At 39.7% G+C, this 19,492-nt stretch overlaps 1 protein-coding gene across 2 annotated transcripts in view; it reads right to left on the bottom strand.

Annotated features, from left to right (window-relative positions):
• ccdc18 (coiled-coil domain containing 18) overlaps positions 1 to 19,492 on the bottom strand; it is a 54,097-nt gene that overhangs the window by 21,986 nt on the left and 12,619 nt on the right. For both annotated transcript variants that reach the window (XM_036556506.1, XM_036556507.1), the window contains 10 exons: positions 14,997 to 15,285; positions 13,854 to 13,941; positions 12,258 to 12,475; positions 10,244 to 10,354; positions 9,851 to 9,982; positions 8,619 to 8,753; positions 8,449 to 8,526; positions 7,957 to 8,073; positions 7,274 to 7,441; positions 1,775 to 1,917 (listed from right to left, as the gene is read on the bottom strand). In XM_036556506.1, coding sequence (XP_036412399.1) covers positions 1,775 to 1,917; positions 7,274 to 7,441; positions 7,957 to 8,073; positions 8,449 to 8,526; positions 8,619 to 8,753; positions 9,851 to 9,982; positions 10,244 to 10,354; positions 12,258 to 12,475; positions 13,854 to 13,941; positions 14,997 to 15,285 — 1,479 coding nt within the window. The remainder of the gene's footprint in view (positions 1 to 1,774; positions 1,918 to 7,273; positions 7,442 to 7,956; positions 8,074 to 8,448; positions 8,527 to 8,618; positions 8,754 to 9,850; positions 9,983 to 10,243; positions 10,355 to 12,257; positions 12,476 to 13,853; positions 13,942 to 14,996; positions 15,286 to 19,492) is intronic.

Raw genomic sequence — 19,492 nt, 5'->3', positions numbered from 1 at the left:
TATCATAATAAACTGCTTACTGACCATTCTTCTGCTTCAGAATCCACACCAGCACATTTTCTTTCTGGTGGTCAGAGATTACATTGTGCTTCAGAGGAAAGCCAAGGTACCAAAGTGGATTGTGAGTTTCATGCAACTACGCAATGGATAGAGGAACGTTAGCTAACTTTAACGGTGGCACTGAGACACAGAAAACTAAAACCTTTCTGACTCTCTCAACTCTCTGGTGAAACGCTGTCAGAACAGCAGCTCTGTACGGTTAAAAACAAAGACCCTAATGCATTTACTGCCTGCTGCTCATCACACAACAAAAACTACAGGGTACTGAAATAATAGACCAAGAATTAAATGTGTAGCTGAGTCACGTTTTGCAGTTCCTCCCCAGTCCGAGACCTTTGCGCTACTCTATGTTTTTCGGATGTCTTACGACTGTGAATAAGATGCCAACTTCTGCCTTTGTCTGTTTGTGTGACTGATAAATACGATCGCAGGCTGATGATCGTCTGAGAATTAATTTTTAGATTAATGTGTTTTTACAGCTATTTAGTAAACGACACAGTTTACCCCTTTATAGCGCAACACTTATAAGAGAGCAGGGATCCATTTCGATCACACCTAGTGATTGGTTGTCTGATTGGTTGTATGATCGTAAATAAAGAGAGAAGTATTATTGTATTAAATACATATTAAATATAGGACGGTCACAATATTGAGTGTTCTCTTTCAGTGAGGAAAGGAATGAAACAGTGAGTGCTGGTTTTCCAGTCATCGATAAGAACCTAGCCATGAAAAAAGCATTTAAATCGTTCTTTAAGTCTTCAGTGAGTGTGTTTACATACATTTAATAATCCGATAACTGCAGAAAATCAGATTTTGTCAGTAATCCGATCAACACGTTTACATGCACTTGAGTAATCAGATAATGAGGAAACTCCAGGTTTACACGAGTCAGACAGTGATCGGATTTCTGCTTTGCAACCAGCCAATAAACTCACAGAAGAAGACGTGACATAATGTAAAACTCGTAAACGTAATTTACATTGCGCCACTTTACCTGAAAATATGAACATACATCATCTAGAAGATGAAGAAAGTTTAAGTCCTTCATTTGTTCAAGCATGTTCAGACTGAGAAATGCGAAAGAAATCAGAGTAAGAGTTTACATGCCCTGAGAAATCTGATTACTGAGCTAAAACCCAGCTCTCTTTATCCTTACGCCGATATAAGAAATCAGAGTGTGTTGTTTACATGACAATTTGAATAATCAGATAACTGTAGAAATCCGATTATGATTAGATTATTGAATGCATGTAAATGCCCTCATTGTGCCAAATTAGAAGTATCAACCTTAATCTTAATGATAAAAGTTACACTACAATAACAATACAGGCTACTGGCTACTATTAGGGGTTTAACAATTCACTGTACTGTATCAACATAATGTATTGTAACGCTCTGACATGGCTACTGTGACAGATTTACAGTTGCAGAGTCACTTGGAATCAGTCATAGCAACACACAGGGTCAAACTAGGAAAAAGCATTAACATAGAAAATGTACCTATTATTAAAAAGGTACTGAATCAAGACACTACCACATCGGATCAAATCAAATTATGAATTTTTGGAATAATTACACCCACAGCTAATAACTACAATTTAGCAGCAAGCACCATGTCCTAAACCATGGACTGGGTTTCGACTCCAGTTAAAAAAACAGTGCACCCTTAAGAGAGAGGCATCACTTGAGGAGAAAAGCTGTCATGGAGTCTCACGTTATAGATGCTGAGAGTTCGGCTGCCTGCTTCTCTTTCTTCTGCACCTCAAGCCTGGCCTCCTCCACCTCCTCCTCTCTCCTTCTCAGCTCCTCGGTCAGGGCAGAACGCTCCCTTTCCAGCTCCTGCTCCAGATGGGACACCTATGGGAGCAAACAGGCCACGTAATCTCAAAATCTGTCTGCAGGTCTGAGAGACTTCTTTCAGCCAGCTGGCTCATTATATTGTTATATAAATATGTTTGTCTGATGTTTATTAAAGCACAAGATGTCCAAACAGAGTGAAAACAATACCATGTACAGAGCAGGGCTGTCACTGGCAATGATGTTAGTAACTGAGTAATCGACCGATTATTCTGATGATTAATTGAGTGAGGTGTTTCTAAAAAGCTCAAACAATAAAAAAGAAATTAAAAAAGGACTTACACTACTATTCAAAAGTTTGGAATCACTTCCCATATGAAGTTGGCTTGACAAACAGCCTAGTAATGCCTAGCAACCACCTGGGATACTGTAGCAACAGCTGAGCAACACCGTGGCAGCTACCCAGAATTCCATGTAAATGGCCTAGCAACATCTTAGCCACCACCTTGGATTTCACAGAAATGGTTTTGCCAACCCAACAGAACCTTCTCCTTCTAGTTTTATACACAATAACAAGACCTAAAAGATGGATTTAACTATTACGAACTAATCGGCAAAAAGTATTTTTACGTTTTTACATTACAGGAAGTGAATAAAATGAGAAATAATACAATGCAATTATTTATTTACTCTGGATTTTTCCAAGATCTCTGCCTTAAAACTTGGTCTCCTTTTGACATATGATTCAATTCTGGATATTAATTTCATTATAACTTAATTCTTGATATCCTACAGCTTTCTCAGTCATTTTAGATCTACAGGTCTGTTCGTCATTTTGGACATTTTTAACATTTCTTAACCTTTTTCCGTCACGGTGCCCTTTAAAAGTATGCAAAATCTTGAGTCACCCCAGTCTAAGATGTATTAAAAAACGTACATTCTGCATCCCTTTGACGGCCAACACACACACACACACACACACCCACCCACCGTATGAGGTTATTGCGGGGTGGTAAGTGTGACTTACTATTAATGGGAAACCTGAGTCTGGGACGATACACACAACTGCCCTATTTCTGGAAGGGATTAAAGAGAGGGAGACACTCCTGGTCCACAGCCCTTGGTTGCTCCCTGCACTTGTTCTCAATGCAAGTTAGGCTCGAAAAGTGCAGAACTGCAATGGCGCTACTTAAAACTACTGAAACTGTTCATCACCACTTGTTGGTTCTTGTTGGTTGTGTTGACTTTTCAGACTATTCAAATATTCTGCATCCTTGCTGGATAGTGATGGATGATTCAATGTCAGGTGTCTCTAGTTTCTCGGAAACATTTCTTGGTTTGGCAATTTCATACCACATACCAGGCGTATAGGGAGAGGGCATGATGGATTCCCAGTAAAAATGAAACGCAAGGACAAGTAGCTGTTGTCCTGCTGCTGGCCTCTACTACCCTCCCTGCTGAGCTACCCGTGGATGATGAAGCTGACGGCTCAGATTCAGAGCTATGTGGTTCTGGATTCTAGTAGGCTATTTACGTCAGCCTTCATGTAGTCATACACTGACCTTGGTAGTGACGTTGTGACACAGGGAAAGGGGCACATGAGACAAATTGTGATGATGCATAAGGCAGCTAATGATCTGCATTTTCATAAGTTGTGTAACTATCGTTTCTTGGAATTTTAGTTCATTTTATTATGTCAGCAACGTCAGAAGTTTTTTCTTGACGGCACCCATGACGAAGCCAGACGGCACCCCAAGGTTGAGAAAGGCTGTTCTAGTGTCCTACTGATTATCTGAACCTGTGAAAGTGTACAGGATGAGCATATCAGAAAAATTGTATACATTTTTCTGCAACCAGACAGTGTATATACTGTTGAAAACACCAAACGTCTGAAAAACTGAACAGTAATAAACAATCCAGTGGTTTTCAAAGATGCTTGAGTGAAAAATGAAAACTAGAAGGAATTCATGAAAAAAGTGTTAAGACACTTTGTAGAGGAAAAAGCACTGAAAGTTTGCAACAATGACATCCCTATATTAGTGTATCAATGTCTGACCCACTTTAGAAACATTAACCTACATACAGTTTAACTTTTTTTCAGAAAAGTCTTTGCATGTTATGCTTTTGTGCTGCATCTACAATCTGCTGGTCCAAACTGAATAAAATTCACAAGATCGATGTTTTTGAGAGTATGGAAGCCTAAAACAATGAATGGACTCCTTGAAACACTCTGGATGCAGCTATTAATGCTGTTTCCAAAAATGTTCCACTGGAAAAGTCGGCTTTGTGTTGGTGCAGAGCTGCCCTTGAGTACCCCCGTCTTCTATACCAACTCACATAATAGACTCTATTATTGAGGCGTTTAGCTGCGAGCCAGGCTTCACCAGGGGAGCACGCAGCAGTGGTAAAGAAGTGGGAAAAGCATGTGAGCTATAAACATAAGGTAAGGTCAACTACACTGTTGACTAACCCTCATGACCTAACGTAACCCCCATGAGCTCTGCAATGAGTCCTACGAACAAACAAACAAACAAACAAACAAACAAATAATCTTACTTTACTAAACTGTTAAAAATGAGACGTCATCTCAACTCAAAATGATACAGTAACTGATTACATGGCTTGAGTTGACTCAACTTGAGGACACAAGAGTTCATCCAACTCAAACTTCCTAGTTGAGTCAAAAGTTCTCTTAATGTTCTTCATCTGTTATGTAAAAAAAACTGAGCTTGTGTTACTCAATTTTCCCACTAGCCAGGACTCTTTCCATCACACAATCCTGCTCGACATTTTTCCTCGAGTACGCACTTACGGATGGCTGTGGCATCACTGGGGCTCAAACTCACAACCTCCTGTTGGGGCTGTGGCTTAGGCCACCGCGCCACTCAGGAACACATGAAGCAACTCAGATTTTGTGCTTACAGATGTTTAATACCAAATTGGGGAGAAAATCGGGTAAAATCCTTCAAACCTGCCTATTCGATTTGTATTAGAATGTGAAGGGTTAAATTAAAGAAGCCCCTTTGTCTCCCCCTATTAGAATTTTGCCATATCTGCTGTTGCTGGAAAGAATGTTAGTGATTGGTGGTCCTGAGAGAAATTTACAGATGGACAAGCAATAGTAATTTAATGAGAGACCAATTTCAAATGACAGTAAAATTGACCAATATCTTCCCTCTACAGGGGTGGGCTTCGTTATCGCTAACTTTATGACAAGTTCCGCCCGCTGTGGGGACACACAGGCTCTGGGGACATGAATCTAGAGAAAAAAGCTAGCTAGCTTGTTGATTCGTGACGGAAGCCAAGAGTAGCGTTACCGCTAGTGAGGAGGACATCGCTGTGAATTTATTATCCATACCATTTTCTAGATTAACTTTAAATGAAAAGTTAGAGTTATTCAGGAAAGGACGATTACACCAGAGCTTAATTTGGTGCAAAAAATGCTTTTGAGAGGCATTTCAACTCAAGCAATTACATCACGATACCCCTGGATGATAGGATCGACAAAGGAGCAAACGCTCTGCTGCTGGGATTGCTTGCTGTTGTGGAGAGGGGATCTCAGACACGATACTATCAACGCTAGGAGGGTGAAGGCTAACACAGGCTTCCTCCGAGACCTGTGAAGCCAACCACCGCTTCTTTTCGAACTGCCGCTCACACAACGTCATTGGACAGCCGAACGCGCTCGGAGGAAAGCGCCAACCGCCAGATCTGTTACGTCAGCTAACAGACGCCTGCGCTGACTAGCATCACGTTAAGTGATGGGGGGAGAAGGAGGGGCCATCCTACCCACCCAGAGAGAGCGAGGCCAATTGTGCTCTCTTGGACTCGCGGCTACAGATGGCTGTAGCATCACCAGGGATCGAACTCGCGATCTCCTGATGACAGGGCCAACGCTTAGGCGGTTGTGCCACTCGGGAGCCCGGACGGCAAAGGTTTAAGAGTCACGGTTCGCTACTGTTTAACACACTGGAGAAAATATTAGTTGTTTTAACTTTAAAGCATGGCATCGTCTCATGTGGTGCAAGTGTCTAATAATTCATCCCAACATCAGGAGATTGTGCGTTTGAATACCATAGCTGTCCATATCTGGAAGCCCAAGAGGAAAATATGACAGGAGTGACTGTGTGATAGAAGGAGCGCCAGCTAGTGGGGAAACTGAGTAAAAAAAAAACAAAAATTCAGTTTTGTTTATCTAAATGATATTAGAAACAGTAGCTGACAAAATTTTTGACTCAACTAAGAAGTTTGAACACTGGTGTCCTCAAGTTGAGTCAACTCAAGAAAAGCCATGTAATCAGTTACTGTATCATTTTAAGTTGAGCAGACTTTGATTTTTTACAGTGTCACAGTCTCACTCTGAAATGACAGTGCAGTCTTGTTTATTAAAGAAAATGCTCACTGTAGAAAAACTACTGCGTGATAATCTTCTATTTTTGGTCTGCTCTGAGTAAAATAAGTACATGGGTCATTTGTTTCAATGACATGTCAGAGTTTTTAAATCTTAAAATTGTCATCCAGGAGGCCTAATGCCACTTAAAAGTTATACTGATCAGAAGAAATACAATCATGTTGAAATCTAGCCAAAGATACACTAGGGGTTATAATAGAGATGCACAATAGACCAAGATATAATAAAACATAATAGGGATTTCAACAGGGATGCTCTATAGACCAAGATATAATAATACATAATGGGGATTTCAATAGGGATGCTCTATAGACCAAGATATAATAATACATAATGGGGATTTCAATAGGGATGCTCTATAGACCAAGATATAATAAGACATAATGGGGATTTCAATAGGGATGCTCTATAGACCAAGATATAATAAGACATAATGGGGATTTCAATAGGGATGCACTATAGACCAAGATATAATAAGACATAATGGGGATTTCAACAGGGATGCTCTATAGACCAAGATATAATAAGACATAATGGGGATTTCAACAGGGATGCTCTATAGACCAAGATATAATAATACATAATGGGGATTTCAATAGGGATGCTCTATAGACCAAGATATAATAAGACATAATGGGGATTTCAATAGGGATGCACAATAGACCAAGTTACCAGTTTATTAATTACTCACTATATTTCATCATATTTTCATCAGTATAATGTTGATTTTGCATTTGAGACTTTTATTCTTAAAAATGTATTCTTACTTAAACTGTGCATGTGACAATATTGTAAAACGTATTTCAGGCTTTACAGGGTGACTTGCAGCACTGCACCATAACCATAATTTAACCTTATTTTTTTTTCCTCTTGACTTAGTAACACTAGTTCTTTAAATTAATAAATTATCAAAAACACTGTGAAGCAATACGCTCCCTCTTTGATTTTAACAACAGCGCGCTAATCTGACAACCTTTATGTCTGTCTGAATGTATGTGAGCATACCTGGCTCTGTAGATGACTCTGGCTCTCCTCTAGCTGTGCTATGCGGGTGGTGCTCTCCTGCAGCATGTTGTGCTGCCGCTGGATGGAGCGCTGCAGCTGCAGGTTCTCCTCAGTGGAGCTCTTACAGGCCAAAGCTCTGCTCTTCACCGCCTCCTGCAGGGCTGACAGCTAACACACGCACAGAACAGAACATTCACCCTTACAGCCATAGAGCCAATACAGCTCTAACGGGCATTCTGCTGGGACTTTACATATTGCTGCTGTCATAAGAAAATGTAATCGCTCAATTTTCAGGTCACACCATCTGATGATCTCAGCTGCCTTTTACATCTTCTGATGGTAAATAAACCAACAGTTCTTCTCCTATAAAGTTACCGTTTCTGAAATGCAAGGATGGTGTATGTTGTTGTATTATTACACAATATGTTATATATTATTGGACAAGATGTGTCACCTATTTGACTGATCTGTTTAATGCAGGGGTACCTAAACTGGGGGACGCAACGTGGTTCCATGTGGGGTCACGACAGTGGTGCTACAATACATACACCACATTTGATATACAATCAACCACTAAGAAAATAATATTAAAGTGTGCATACAAGCTCTGCTGAACGGTCTACCTACAGGCTGGCATGGGGGGGGGGTGTGTTAAGAACCCCTAGAACTATGCAAAGGCTGACCTCAGAGTTTTTGAGCTCCAGCTGTGTCTCATGTTCCTGCTTGGCCTTCTCCATCTGCTGCAGACAACCACTCAGTTCTTCCTTACAGCAGGACAGCTCTGTCTCCAGAAACTTAATCTGCACAAACACAAAACATACCACTGAGAGTTACATTACAATAGCACCTACACTGCAAATACTTCTCACGTGAGTTTCTGTACATTCACCATTCATTTTAGAAGAATGAATGGTGAATGTACTGAATGGTCAATATAGAAGAAAGCTGTAATGTTCAAATGGTGTAGAATTGTATAAAAATGTACATTTTTTACAATGACAAAACATCAGAACCATTTTTTTTGCTTGACCTATTTAGAAAGTTCTTGATCTCAATTAATTGCTGAGTTTAATAATAATCAGTGGATTACTCTACCACTAACATAATCAACAGTTACAGCCTTGTAAAGTTGACCAGAAACCCAGAGGTCACAGAATGATAACGAATGCACTCACCTTAGAAGCAGATTCTGCAGCCTGCTCTTTAAAGCTACGGACTGCCTCTTCACCACGTTTGGCCTTCATCTCAGTATCCTGCATTAGGAAAAAGACAAAATCTAATGCAAACCGCACATTTGCTGTTAAACGAATGCTGACAGTTCCAGGATATGGCTGGAGACGCTGACCTGTGTGAGCTGGGCCACAGACTGTTGCAGTAGGCAGTTCTGGTGCTGTGCCTCTTTCTTCTCTAACTGGAGCACAGACAAAGTCTCCTTCAAATCCTCCACTTCAGCCTGACTTTGAGCCAGAGACAACTGTAGCTACATACAACACACAAACACGCACACAGAGAGGATTTAAAATGCCAGCTGACATTTATAATAATGTTCAATTTTTAGCATCATAGGAACAATAGAAATGCTCCAAAATCACGTGAATACATATACACACACACACACATACACACACACACACACACACACACACACACACACACACAAGATAGACAAAAGTATTGGGACATCCCTCCTAATTACTGAGTTCAGGTATTTCAGCCACACTCATTGCTAACAGGTGGATAAATTAAGCACATCGCCTTGCAGTCTGGATAGACAAACACTGGCAGTAGAGGGTCGTACTGATGAGCTCAGACTTTAAACATGGCACTGTCACAGGATGCCACCTCTGCCTCAAAACAGTCTGTGAGATTTCTGTCCTGCTAGAGCTGCCCCTGACAACTGTAAGTGCTATTATTGTGAAATGGAAGTGTCAACAGCAACAACAGCTCAGCCACGAAGCAGCAGACCGCAGAGTTCCCAACTGCACATTAAGAGCTTCACAAAATGGGTTTTCATGGCCGAGCAGCTGCACACAAGCCTAAGATCAAAATACATAATGCATTCAGTTATGGGGAAGCAGTGTAAAGCATGCTGCCATTGGACTCTGGAGCACTGGATGGGTTTGGTGAATGCCAGGAGAACGTTACCTGCCTGACTGCACTGTGCCAGCTGTAAAGTTTGGTGGAGGAGGGATGATGATATGGGGCTGTTTTTCAGGGGTTGGTCTAGAACCCTTAGTTCCAGTGAAGGGAAATCTTAATGCTTCAGCACCAAGACATTTTGGACAACTGTACATTTCCAACTTTGTGTGAACAGTTTGGGGAAGAACCTTTCCTGTTCCAGCATGACTGAGCCCCAGTGCACAAAGCAGCTCCATTAAGGCCTGGCTGGGTGAGTTTGGTGTGGGAGAACTTGACTGGCCCTCACAGAGCCCTGACTTCAACCCCATCAAACACCTTTGGGATGAACTAGAATGGAGATTGAGAGCCAGGCCCTCTCGTCCAACATCAGTGTCTGACCTCACAAATGCTCTTCTGGATGAAAATGTTCTTCCATGGCACAGGCCCTTTAACACTCACCACGTCTATCCTGTCCTCCAGGTCCTTGCTTTTGTTCTCCTCTGCTAGCTTGGACTTCTCCAGGGCCTGCTGGTACTCCCTCTGTTTCTTGGTTAATACAGACTGATAGTGATGAATACTGCCGTCCCTTTCCTTTAATAAAAAAAGAAATATAAAAATAAAACAAAAACATGAACACTTGACTTGTTGGTTTATGCATAAATACAACTGTTCAAAAGTTTGGAAACTACCTGAAACATGTAAAACGGACATCACTGCATACTGCAATCATTTTATATGTTTACAAGCAACCAAGTTATTCAATTATATAACTAAACACATTAATTTCAAAACTTTAAAACTGTGATTGCTTTTGAATGGCAGTGTATGAAGAAGGATGCGTATTTGGATTACCAGCAGCTCCTGCTCAAGTTGGCTGATTTTGATGGCAACCTGTGAGTAAGCAGATGTTTTCTCCTGCAGCTGTTTTTCCAGTAAAGACAAACGCGAGTTCTTCTTCTTCAGCTGCCAAGACACACATCATCCAACAGAGGGCAGGGGTTAAGACTATTCACATTAAAGGGGAATTCTAGACCTAGTTGGAGGGCGAAAGGTTGAAATGGTGACTTGTTTTTGATTAAAAGCATCACAATCTGCTGATGTTCTCTCAGAACAGTAGACTGACCACCCCAGAGTCCAGACATCAACATCACAGAATGTGTTTGAGATTTTGTTTGGCATTACTTGAATCATGTGAGTGAAGCCAAGCAGTTAACATAACAGCTAACTCCACTACCAACCTCTAAGACTGAGCTTTGTTTGGATAAATATCCCTGTAGATTTCTTTGAAAACCTGAAAGTGAGTCTCCTGAAAAGAATGGAAGCTGCAGTAAAAGGTAAATGTGGACACAGTAAATACAAAAAAATACTGCATTTAGTTGTTGTGGCTTCTGTGTAATTTTCCGTTAAATATATTTTTTCTGCTATTTCCCCCCCAGACGCTTAAGTAGCTGATGGCCGTTCTGACTGGAACTTACTGGAAATAGACTGGAAATAAATGAAGAGTGGTCCCTTCACTATACATATAAAATATAATTCCACATTTGTTTCATAGCATTAACTGAAAAATGCATACTAATGACTGGGTAATAAATCTTCATACGAATCACTGAATAACAAGGCTGCAGTTTAAAGGCGTTAATTTAGCATCAATAATTCAAACATACTTAAAGGGGAACTGCATTGTGAGGCAAAATAGTACCCAAAGATTTATCACCATTTTACCATTATTAATATTACATATAAAACTCAGAAGAGACTTGTAGGTTCACTGATGGTTTTGGATAGTAAATAAAATGGCTATATTTGTGTTGTAGACACTGTGGCCCCTGGTTCCCATCACCACCACGGTAAAGAAATCAGAGACTGTAAGTTTCTCTACAGTGAACTATTTCATGTCAAACCACCCTGAATGACTATTTATGTCTCAAGCACTGAATTATTAAGAAATTTTGAAAATTTGGTGGAATTCCCCTTTAAGTTAAGCCTATACAATAACAGAGAGAATGAAACAAATTAAATCCATGGACGTACTGATCATGACTGTTACTTCTAAAAGCTCACTGAACAAGGAAACACTGCTCAGAAATAAAACCTGATGCTTTTATTTTTGCCCAAATTGACTTTTAAATTGAACAACAGTAATGAAACACCATTATAGACACATTTAGAAGGGAAATATCTATGAATAGTAAAGTACTCCATTTGGGTTATGTTCACTCTGACTGGATAGAAGAAACTAAAGAGATTTATTTGATGGAAAAAATAACTCTCTCTATCTAAATATAACAATGGATGCATGTAAAAAGCACCAGAATAGACAGATGTTTTATTTATCAGAATTTAGATTGGATTTAATATCAGGAATGTACAAAGAGGGAAACAACTAATTAATATCATTTGTTTGGTCTACAAGCAATTCTAAATGTGGAAATAACAAGCTAGATATTATAAGACATATATAACTATATAGTTATAGTATAAATATATAACTATAAGGTAACTATAAAAACTACATGCTGTCTTGTGATGGTGTAAAATTGGTTTCTGATGTAAACAATTATCGTTATTTCTTTATTTATTGTTACTTATTGTTATTGTTTTCTCCAAATGTGGTCATTTCCCTGAGAGTATATAGCTGACTAGCGCAAGAACAACAAAGAAAATGAAAACAAAGGCATCGTTCACAGAGGACACAAAGAATAATTATTAATTTTATTAATAATAATAAAAAATAAACACTTTATAGCACTAAAACATAAATAAAACACTTAGAACGTGCAGGTTGCATCTAATTCTGCAAATCACTAAACGCCTCTCAATGTTTAGAGGCCTTCAGTATTTAGAGACACAGAAGCCTGACCCTCACCTCTTTCTCCAGCGTGGTGGCCAGGGCAGCTTTGTCCAGCAGCTGGTTGTGAAGCTGTTGGTAGTGAGAGGCTCTCTGGGTGATGGAGTTCTGTAAAGACGAGATCTCCTCCTGAGCTTTGGTCAGTCTCTCCTGCAGGTTCTGAGCAGCGCTGGTCTGTCTGGTCTTCTCCTTCTCCACAGTCTGCAGCACCGCCAGCAGCTTCTGATATCGCTCACCTAGCACGATTAGAAACGGTCATATAATCCATTAAAGAGGCATTCCATCAGTCTATTTAAAATTTCTGCATATTTGTTGGTTTACATTCTTTATTTATCTGACTTTTTTGCTTTGAAAACAACACAATCACAAGAATAAGACAGCACATAATTACAGGAGAAGAGAAAAATATATTTAAGGTATATTATATATGAACATATTTACATACTAACATATGTGCACATATACAACCTCACATACACAGGAGTGGGGGCATTTAAACAATGATATCTATACATTTGATGTCTATATAAACACCTTTTCAGAAAATAATTTAAGTTATTATTCGACATAAGTTAAAAATTCGACATAAACAAATATTCAACCAAGAAATGTAGTTCCTTCAGAGTGCGGTATTGTTGCCACGCAACCACGGACTGAATGAGGAGAACGTTCAGTCGCCCATCAATGTTTACCATGGTCATGAATTTTTTTAGTTTTTGTCATATAAGAACAAACATATAATAACACAGCACTGTTTAATGCAAAAACCTTCGCTTTATAAGTACTTTTTGGTCACCAAATTACCACCGCGAGTCTTATTTAGCACCAATCCAGCGGCGCCCTCTTCTAACGCTGGGACTGAATCTCAAACGGCTCCCTGCTCCCTACATAGTGCACTACGAAGAGATTTAAATACTGGATGCTACAGGCCAACAGAGCAAAATACAGCTAAGAAACAGTCATTAGGGACTCAGATACATCCACACTCGATAAATGATGCACTGTTTGGCTGTAGAAGCTAGAATTTCTAAACTTTCATAGCTAGAACACTATTTAGGGAGTACAGAGCCGTTTGGGATTCAGCCTGGGTTTGACGTGACTTCAGACTGAAACATGAACATTCGAAGTGTGAAAGTCATTTATTCATTCGCTTTTAAGACTTTTATGCTGCCATTTTACAGTTAATCATACCATAATTACTTTAATTTAAGCCTGTGTTATTAATGATGGATGCTCTTTTAGCCTGCAAGCTAACTGACCAGCCTAGTTCGAGTTAAGAACCTGAGTCACCAGCGCAGTGATACAGAGTTCAGTTGTTGTGAAGCGGTCATAGGAAGGGTATATCGTGGATTTTACAATGGCTTTGAAGGTAGCTCAGCCAATCAGATTTTAGGACCGCAACTATCCGTTTTATAACCCAGTTTATGGTATGGTTATGTAGATATTCTCTGATCAGTTGTCATATTTTCTTCAAAGTATTGGATTCATTCAGCATTGTGTATCATATCTCATCTAAATATAACATTGTACATAACAATGCAATGGGGTAAAAATATGCTTAACGCTGACATTATATGTCACCAATTATAGGTATGTTCAGGGTTATCAGCTCACCTGGTTTGTGTTTGAGATGCTCTGTAGCTGCAGTGTAAGTCAGCGAGGGCAACAGACAGGGATTCATACACAGTGCGCCCTCACGATCCTGGAAAACAACCACATACAGAGTTATAATCATCGCTCCTCTTTTTAAACACAAACACAGTCTAGCAAACCAGCTGGAAGTTCTGCAAAACTCAAACTTACATGGTTTACTTTACCTCAAATGCAGTGAATCTGACAAAACATTTTGCATTTTTTTGTTTTTATTTTAAACCAGGGCTATATGATGTAACTAATGTAGGCAGAGTAGCTAATAAATAATGGAAGCTTAGAAATAAACCCAGGTTATATTAATCCTGTGCCACAAAGCAAACTGTAGAACCAACAATCCCAGGTTATAGTAGTCCATCACAAATTGCCATGTCTGTAAAATTGCTGTGATATTCTGTGGAACAGGAGTTTTCATAGTTTTTCTTAAGTATGGAGGCTCTACACTGATCAGGCATAACATTATGACCACCTCCTTGTTTCTACGCTCATTGTCCATTTTATCAGCTCCACTTATTATATAGGTGCACTTTGTAGTTCTACAATTACAGACTGTAGTCCGTCTGTTTCTGCAATGGCTGTAAACTGGCATTACTGACAATGCTAATGACACACAGCACTGACTTAGAAACTTCTAAATTGATGGTTAGTGTAACCAATCAACAGCTAAATTAAAATGTTTTAACACGTTTTCTGTGCTTTCTTGAGTGAAGTGTGTAAATATAGTAGACCCTCCTATATTGATAATTTATGCAGATTTTCTGTGAATCTGTCATAAATGTTCCAGAAGTCCTGAGGTAAAAATGACATCACATTTCCTCGCCTCAAACAAATCCTGTCCCAATTATACTAAAGACTGTTATTTATAAAAAAAAATGAACAAAAATGGACTTCAAGCCGGTCACTACTACTGTTTTTAGCAAAGTGGAAAACTGCGATGTACTTTAGTCCCTTTAGTCCATGGAGATATGTAGATAACAGTGAGTCACACAGTGTCAGAAACCACATCATCAAGTCTATTAGAGACACTGAGCACCTGCAGGCATGCAGTTAGCACCATGCTAATTAGTGGCCAGTTCTCAGGTTATAGACACATAATAAAACAAACACCTCTCTCAGATGTAACATGTCCAGGATGCTCTCCAGACTGGCCAGCTCCATCCTGCCTTGCTCTATCTCCCTCTGAGCCTGAGCGAGTCTCTGCTCCTGACAGGCCGAGAGGAGGCGCAGGTCCTCCCTCTCCTTCCTCAGTCCAGAAACCTCCTCCAGCTGTGCCTCCTTTTGCACCAGCTCCCTCTGCAGGCGGCCCAGCTGCTCTGAGGCCTGCTGTAACTGGCCCTGCAGCTCTAGCTGCTCAGCGATGATGGACTCAGCTCGGTCACGACTCTCCTTCAGTTCTCTACGGGGGTTAGAGATAGAGAGAGAGAGAGAGAGAGAGAGAGAGAGAGAGAGAGAGAGAGAGAGAGAAAGAGAGAGAGAGAGAGAGAGAAAAAGAAAGAAAAAGAGAGAGAGAGAGAGAGAGAGAAAAAGAAAGAAAAAGAGAGAGAGAGAGAGAGAGAGAGAGAGAAAGAGAGAGAGAGAGAGAGAGAGAGAGAGAGAGAAAAAGAAAGAGAGAGAGAGAGAGAGAGAGAGAGAGTATAATTTTTGTTCACATTATTAAATGCATTATTCTTTTAGAATACAGTTAAATAGTAATGTCAAAGCCAAAAATCAAACCTATATATTTGTTCACTTTACCCTAAAATGAATTTACTTGAAAAAGCTGGGAAAAAATTAACTACTTAATTTTACAAGTTGCATTTTAAGCGACTATTATGTATGTTGTCCTAGAAAACCTATTAAAATTCTTTTCACAATCGAAAGTTAATATTTCTATGCAACATTTGCTCCAAAAATATGAGTTTGTTCAAAGACAAGCAAACTTGCTTAAAAATATGTACGGTTGGGCGTACACTACATGACTTTTAAAATCTTAACAGATTTCTAAAACAGAGAGCATCACAAACTTAATATCACAGAGTTTCTTGTCTTTTTGTCGTGAGGGCGCTCGGACTGCAGTTAGAAATAAAGGTTCTGTGCGGGTACGTTTTTTCATTCATCAAGGTACAAACAATATAAATGTTCCCGCAGAGGTACAGCATTGGTTTTAAGGTCCAATTGTGAACCTTAGGTAAGTTTCTTCCCAGGGGAAAAGTTTATATTTGGATCCTTTCATAACCGAATGTTTTAAAACAGAACAGTAAAATAAAAGCCTGGAGACGAGACGGGGTGTGTGGAGTCAGTACAGCTTAGAAAATCTAATTTCAGGGGATTATGGTTCAGTTATGTTCCCTGACTAAAGGTACGGAGATGTACTCTTGAGGGTCCCACCCCAGTGACAAGAGGGGCACTGACCCAGTGACAGCTTACGACCTTTATTTCTGAGAGTGTAGACGACAGAGCAAAGAGAGAGGACAACATACATAATGAGTTTGGGCTACGAATAAGAACTCAAACTCCCAGATCTCCTCGGATATAACATGATGCAAACAACCGGACCTGTCTGTGCGGTTATGCGTAGCGAAAACGCACAGTGGGGATTAATATGTGGTGTGAAACGCTGATATTACAGTGACAGCTGGAGAAATATTTCACTATAAACTGGCAGCTGAGCTGAAATTGTAAAGAAAGTGCTTTGACGCCTGGACCCTTACACTGTAAACGGCTCCTATCTGCCCGTTTTACACGCAGCTCCTCTGTCTCAGCGCTCTGCTGTTCAGGCGGTGTTCATGCTCTTTACCTTTCTCTCCACTCTTCTAGCTCTCTGATTAGCTGTTGTTTGAATAATTAATGGAGTAAGTCTCTGACCTTCTCACACTGCAGGACTTGTGAAAGTCTGTCGGGGATAATGAATATATTACTATTATAATCAATAAGAAATCCATAATCATATACTAAAAAGTTCAGTGACAAAAGTTTATTAATCTTCTCACTAAGGAAAGGCCATGCTGTGTGAAGGTCAGGGGATTTCGCAATGGAGAGTACCTAAAGTTCAGAAGCTTCTAGAAACTAGTGTGCTTTGTTGCAAGAACAAGCTGGCCTGTGAGAGGGGAGGTAAAGCTGATAGGAAACTAAACAGTATCAGTGTTGGAACCAGTTTAAAAAGATAAAATTTAATTAAAAACCTTGAGAAGAGGGCAGTTTAGGATAGCTGAGCATGCAAGTTTTTAAAAAATCAAGGACACGTGCGGTTGGAAATAAGGGTTTCCAACTGAAGCGTAAGGATGGGAAACAATGGGAACCAAAGTGAAATGAGAAAAGGTGAGAGGGAGGGGGCGATTGCTTCATCGCCCCCAAACAGGGTATAAAAAATATTTGTTTCTGTAATGTACTTTGCATTTGGCTGTCCGGGAGCCATCTTGCCATCTGACGCTCAATAAATGAAGAGTGGGCCTTTTCCTTCCTTCAAAAAGAACTCAACGGCTGAAGTCTTTTATTCAACTTTCTTTTATTTTTGACTGAACTTTATTTTATTTTGTGTTTATGATGAGAACCAGCAATTAGATTAATTGAAGAACTGAAATATAGTTATAGAACAGATTAGTATAATTTTATCCATATGTTGGGGCTTTGAGCGAGCGGGAATTGCACTTAGTCCCGACAGTCCTAAGTGTCAGACAGGTTTGATCATATCGGAGGGCCTCTGATCACTTTAGAGTTCGATTGGAGGGCTTAAGATTCACTCATTGCTCCTCCCACACTACCAGATCATCCGTCAGTCGCTTCTGATCGAGCTCCCGACCTGGAAAATCACTTCAGTTTATGTAAACATTTGTCGCAAGGGGCAAATCAGGGTTAAAATTAGGCAAAAATAGATTGTGCCGTGTAGGCCGTGTTTAAATTTGTAAAAAACAGTAAAGTATGCTTTTAGCAAAATTCAGCTTCAACACAGCCACTCCTGCTGTTCTTATCTAGACTAACGTACTGTAGTCAATGTTTATAGATAACAGTGAGTCATACAGTGTCAGAAACGACCTAAGTCTATTAGACATACTGAACAACTCCACGCGGTTTAAGGTGAGTGTGTGATGCATGCAGTTAACATGAATTAGTGGGGTATAAGTCTCTATTACTTGTTAGTTACATTCACCTTGTAGCTCCAGTGCAAAACTAAAGAAGCAAACATGTCTGGTTGATCAACTACATTTGGGGTTAAGAAGAAAAACTTTATTTCTTTTTGAATAATCACTTTAAAATTAGGGTGTTTCCACACCTACCTTGTTTGGTCAGGACCTTCAGCCTTTTCAGTTTGGTTCAAACCAAAATAGCAACTGTAAAAGGTGGCTTGGACCACAGTCCAGACCAAAGGACCAAGATTTGGTCCAACCAAAAGAGGTGGTCTCGGTCCGGATCAAACTGAACAATGGGTCGGTTCGTTTGCAGTGTAATAACATTTTTTTTTGGTGGTTCGGACTTTTGGACCAATTACAGGAAGTTGAGGCAGCCATTAAGCAATAGAAGAAGAAAAGGAAACGATGGAGAAGTAAAAATGAGGTAGCTCATGGGGAGAAGAGACAAAATATTTCACTGTAATTTGGTCCAATGAAAAAGTCAAGTTAATTCGAAAAACTTTACCTTTTTTCTTATTTTATTTAATTTTATGAAATAATAAAAAATAAATTATTATTAAATATCGTTTTCATTATGTACTAAGAACATATTCATTTTTCTCAACTCAAATGGAAAAGGCTACCCACCTAATCCCAAACACGCCGACGTCAGACGCTCCCCCACAAACAGTCAGTGACTGTGTTTACATGCATTTAATAATCCTGCAGAAAATCAAATCTGATCAACACGTTTAGATGCACTTGAGTAATCAGATAATGTGAAACTCCAAGTCTAAATGAGACGGGCAGTAATTGGATTTCTGCTTTGCAACCAGCCAATAAACTCACAGAAGACAACGTGACGTAAACATAATGTAAAACTCAAACTTCACGCTGCTGCTTTTTTAAAAACATTGCGCCACTTTACCTGAAAATATGATTAAACATCATCGAGAAGATGAAAAATATTTAAATCCTGCACTTCGTCAAGCATTTATTTGGTTTCAGCGTTGCTTCAAAAGTGTTTTGCTGCGTCTCACAGCGACAATGTCTGCTTATTTCTGGTACCACCGTCTGTTTTCACACATGCGCAGACTGAGAAATCCGAAAGAAATCTGAGTAAGAGTTTACAGCACTGGTTTTTGAGCTAAAATCCAGCTCACTTTGTCAGATTTCTTAATCAGATTTCTAGACCCTACTCCGATCTAAGAAAGACCATTTGAATAAACCGCAGAAATCGGATTATGATCGGATTACTGAGTGCATGTAAACGTACTCAGTGTTAAGTAGAGGGAGACGCTGGTGTATCATCCAAAGCTCTTTAGTGCCCTCACGAAATTGCAATGTGAAACCAAAACTAACTGGATCAAATGTATACAATTCAACATAAACATGAACCATGGTTCGGCCTTTCACGTGTGAAAACGCCCGAAAGTAGTGAGTGTATGAGAAAGAAAGTAAAGAGTAGGTACTTAATGCCTTAATGTTGGACACCCTGAGTGCTGTTCAGGAGACCCA

The sequence above is a fragment of the Colossoma macropomum genome, unplaced genomic scaffold (genome assembly GCF_904425465.1).
Source record: "Colossoma macropomum unplaced genomic scaffold, Colossoma_macropomum, whole genome shotgun sequence".
NCBI classification, from domain to species: Eukaryota; Metazoa; Chordata; class Actinopteri; order Characiformes; family Serrasalmidae; genus Colossoma; species Colossoma macropomum.
The sequence above is the reverse complement of the archived record's forward strand: the minus strand, read 5'-3'. Positions and strand labels throughout refer to the sequence as shown.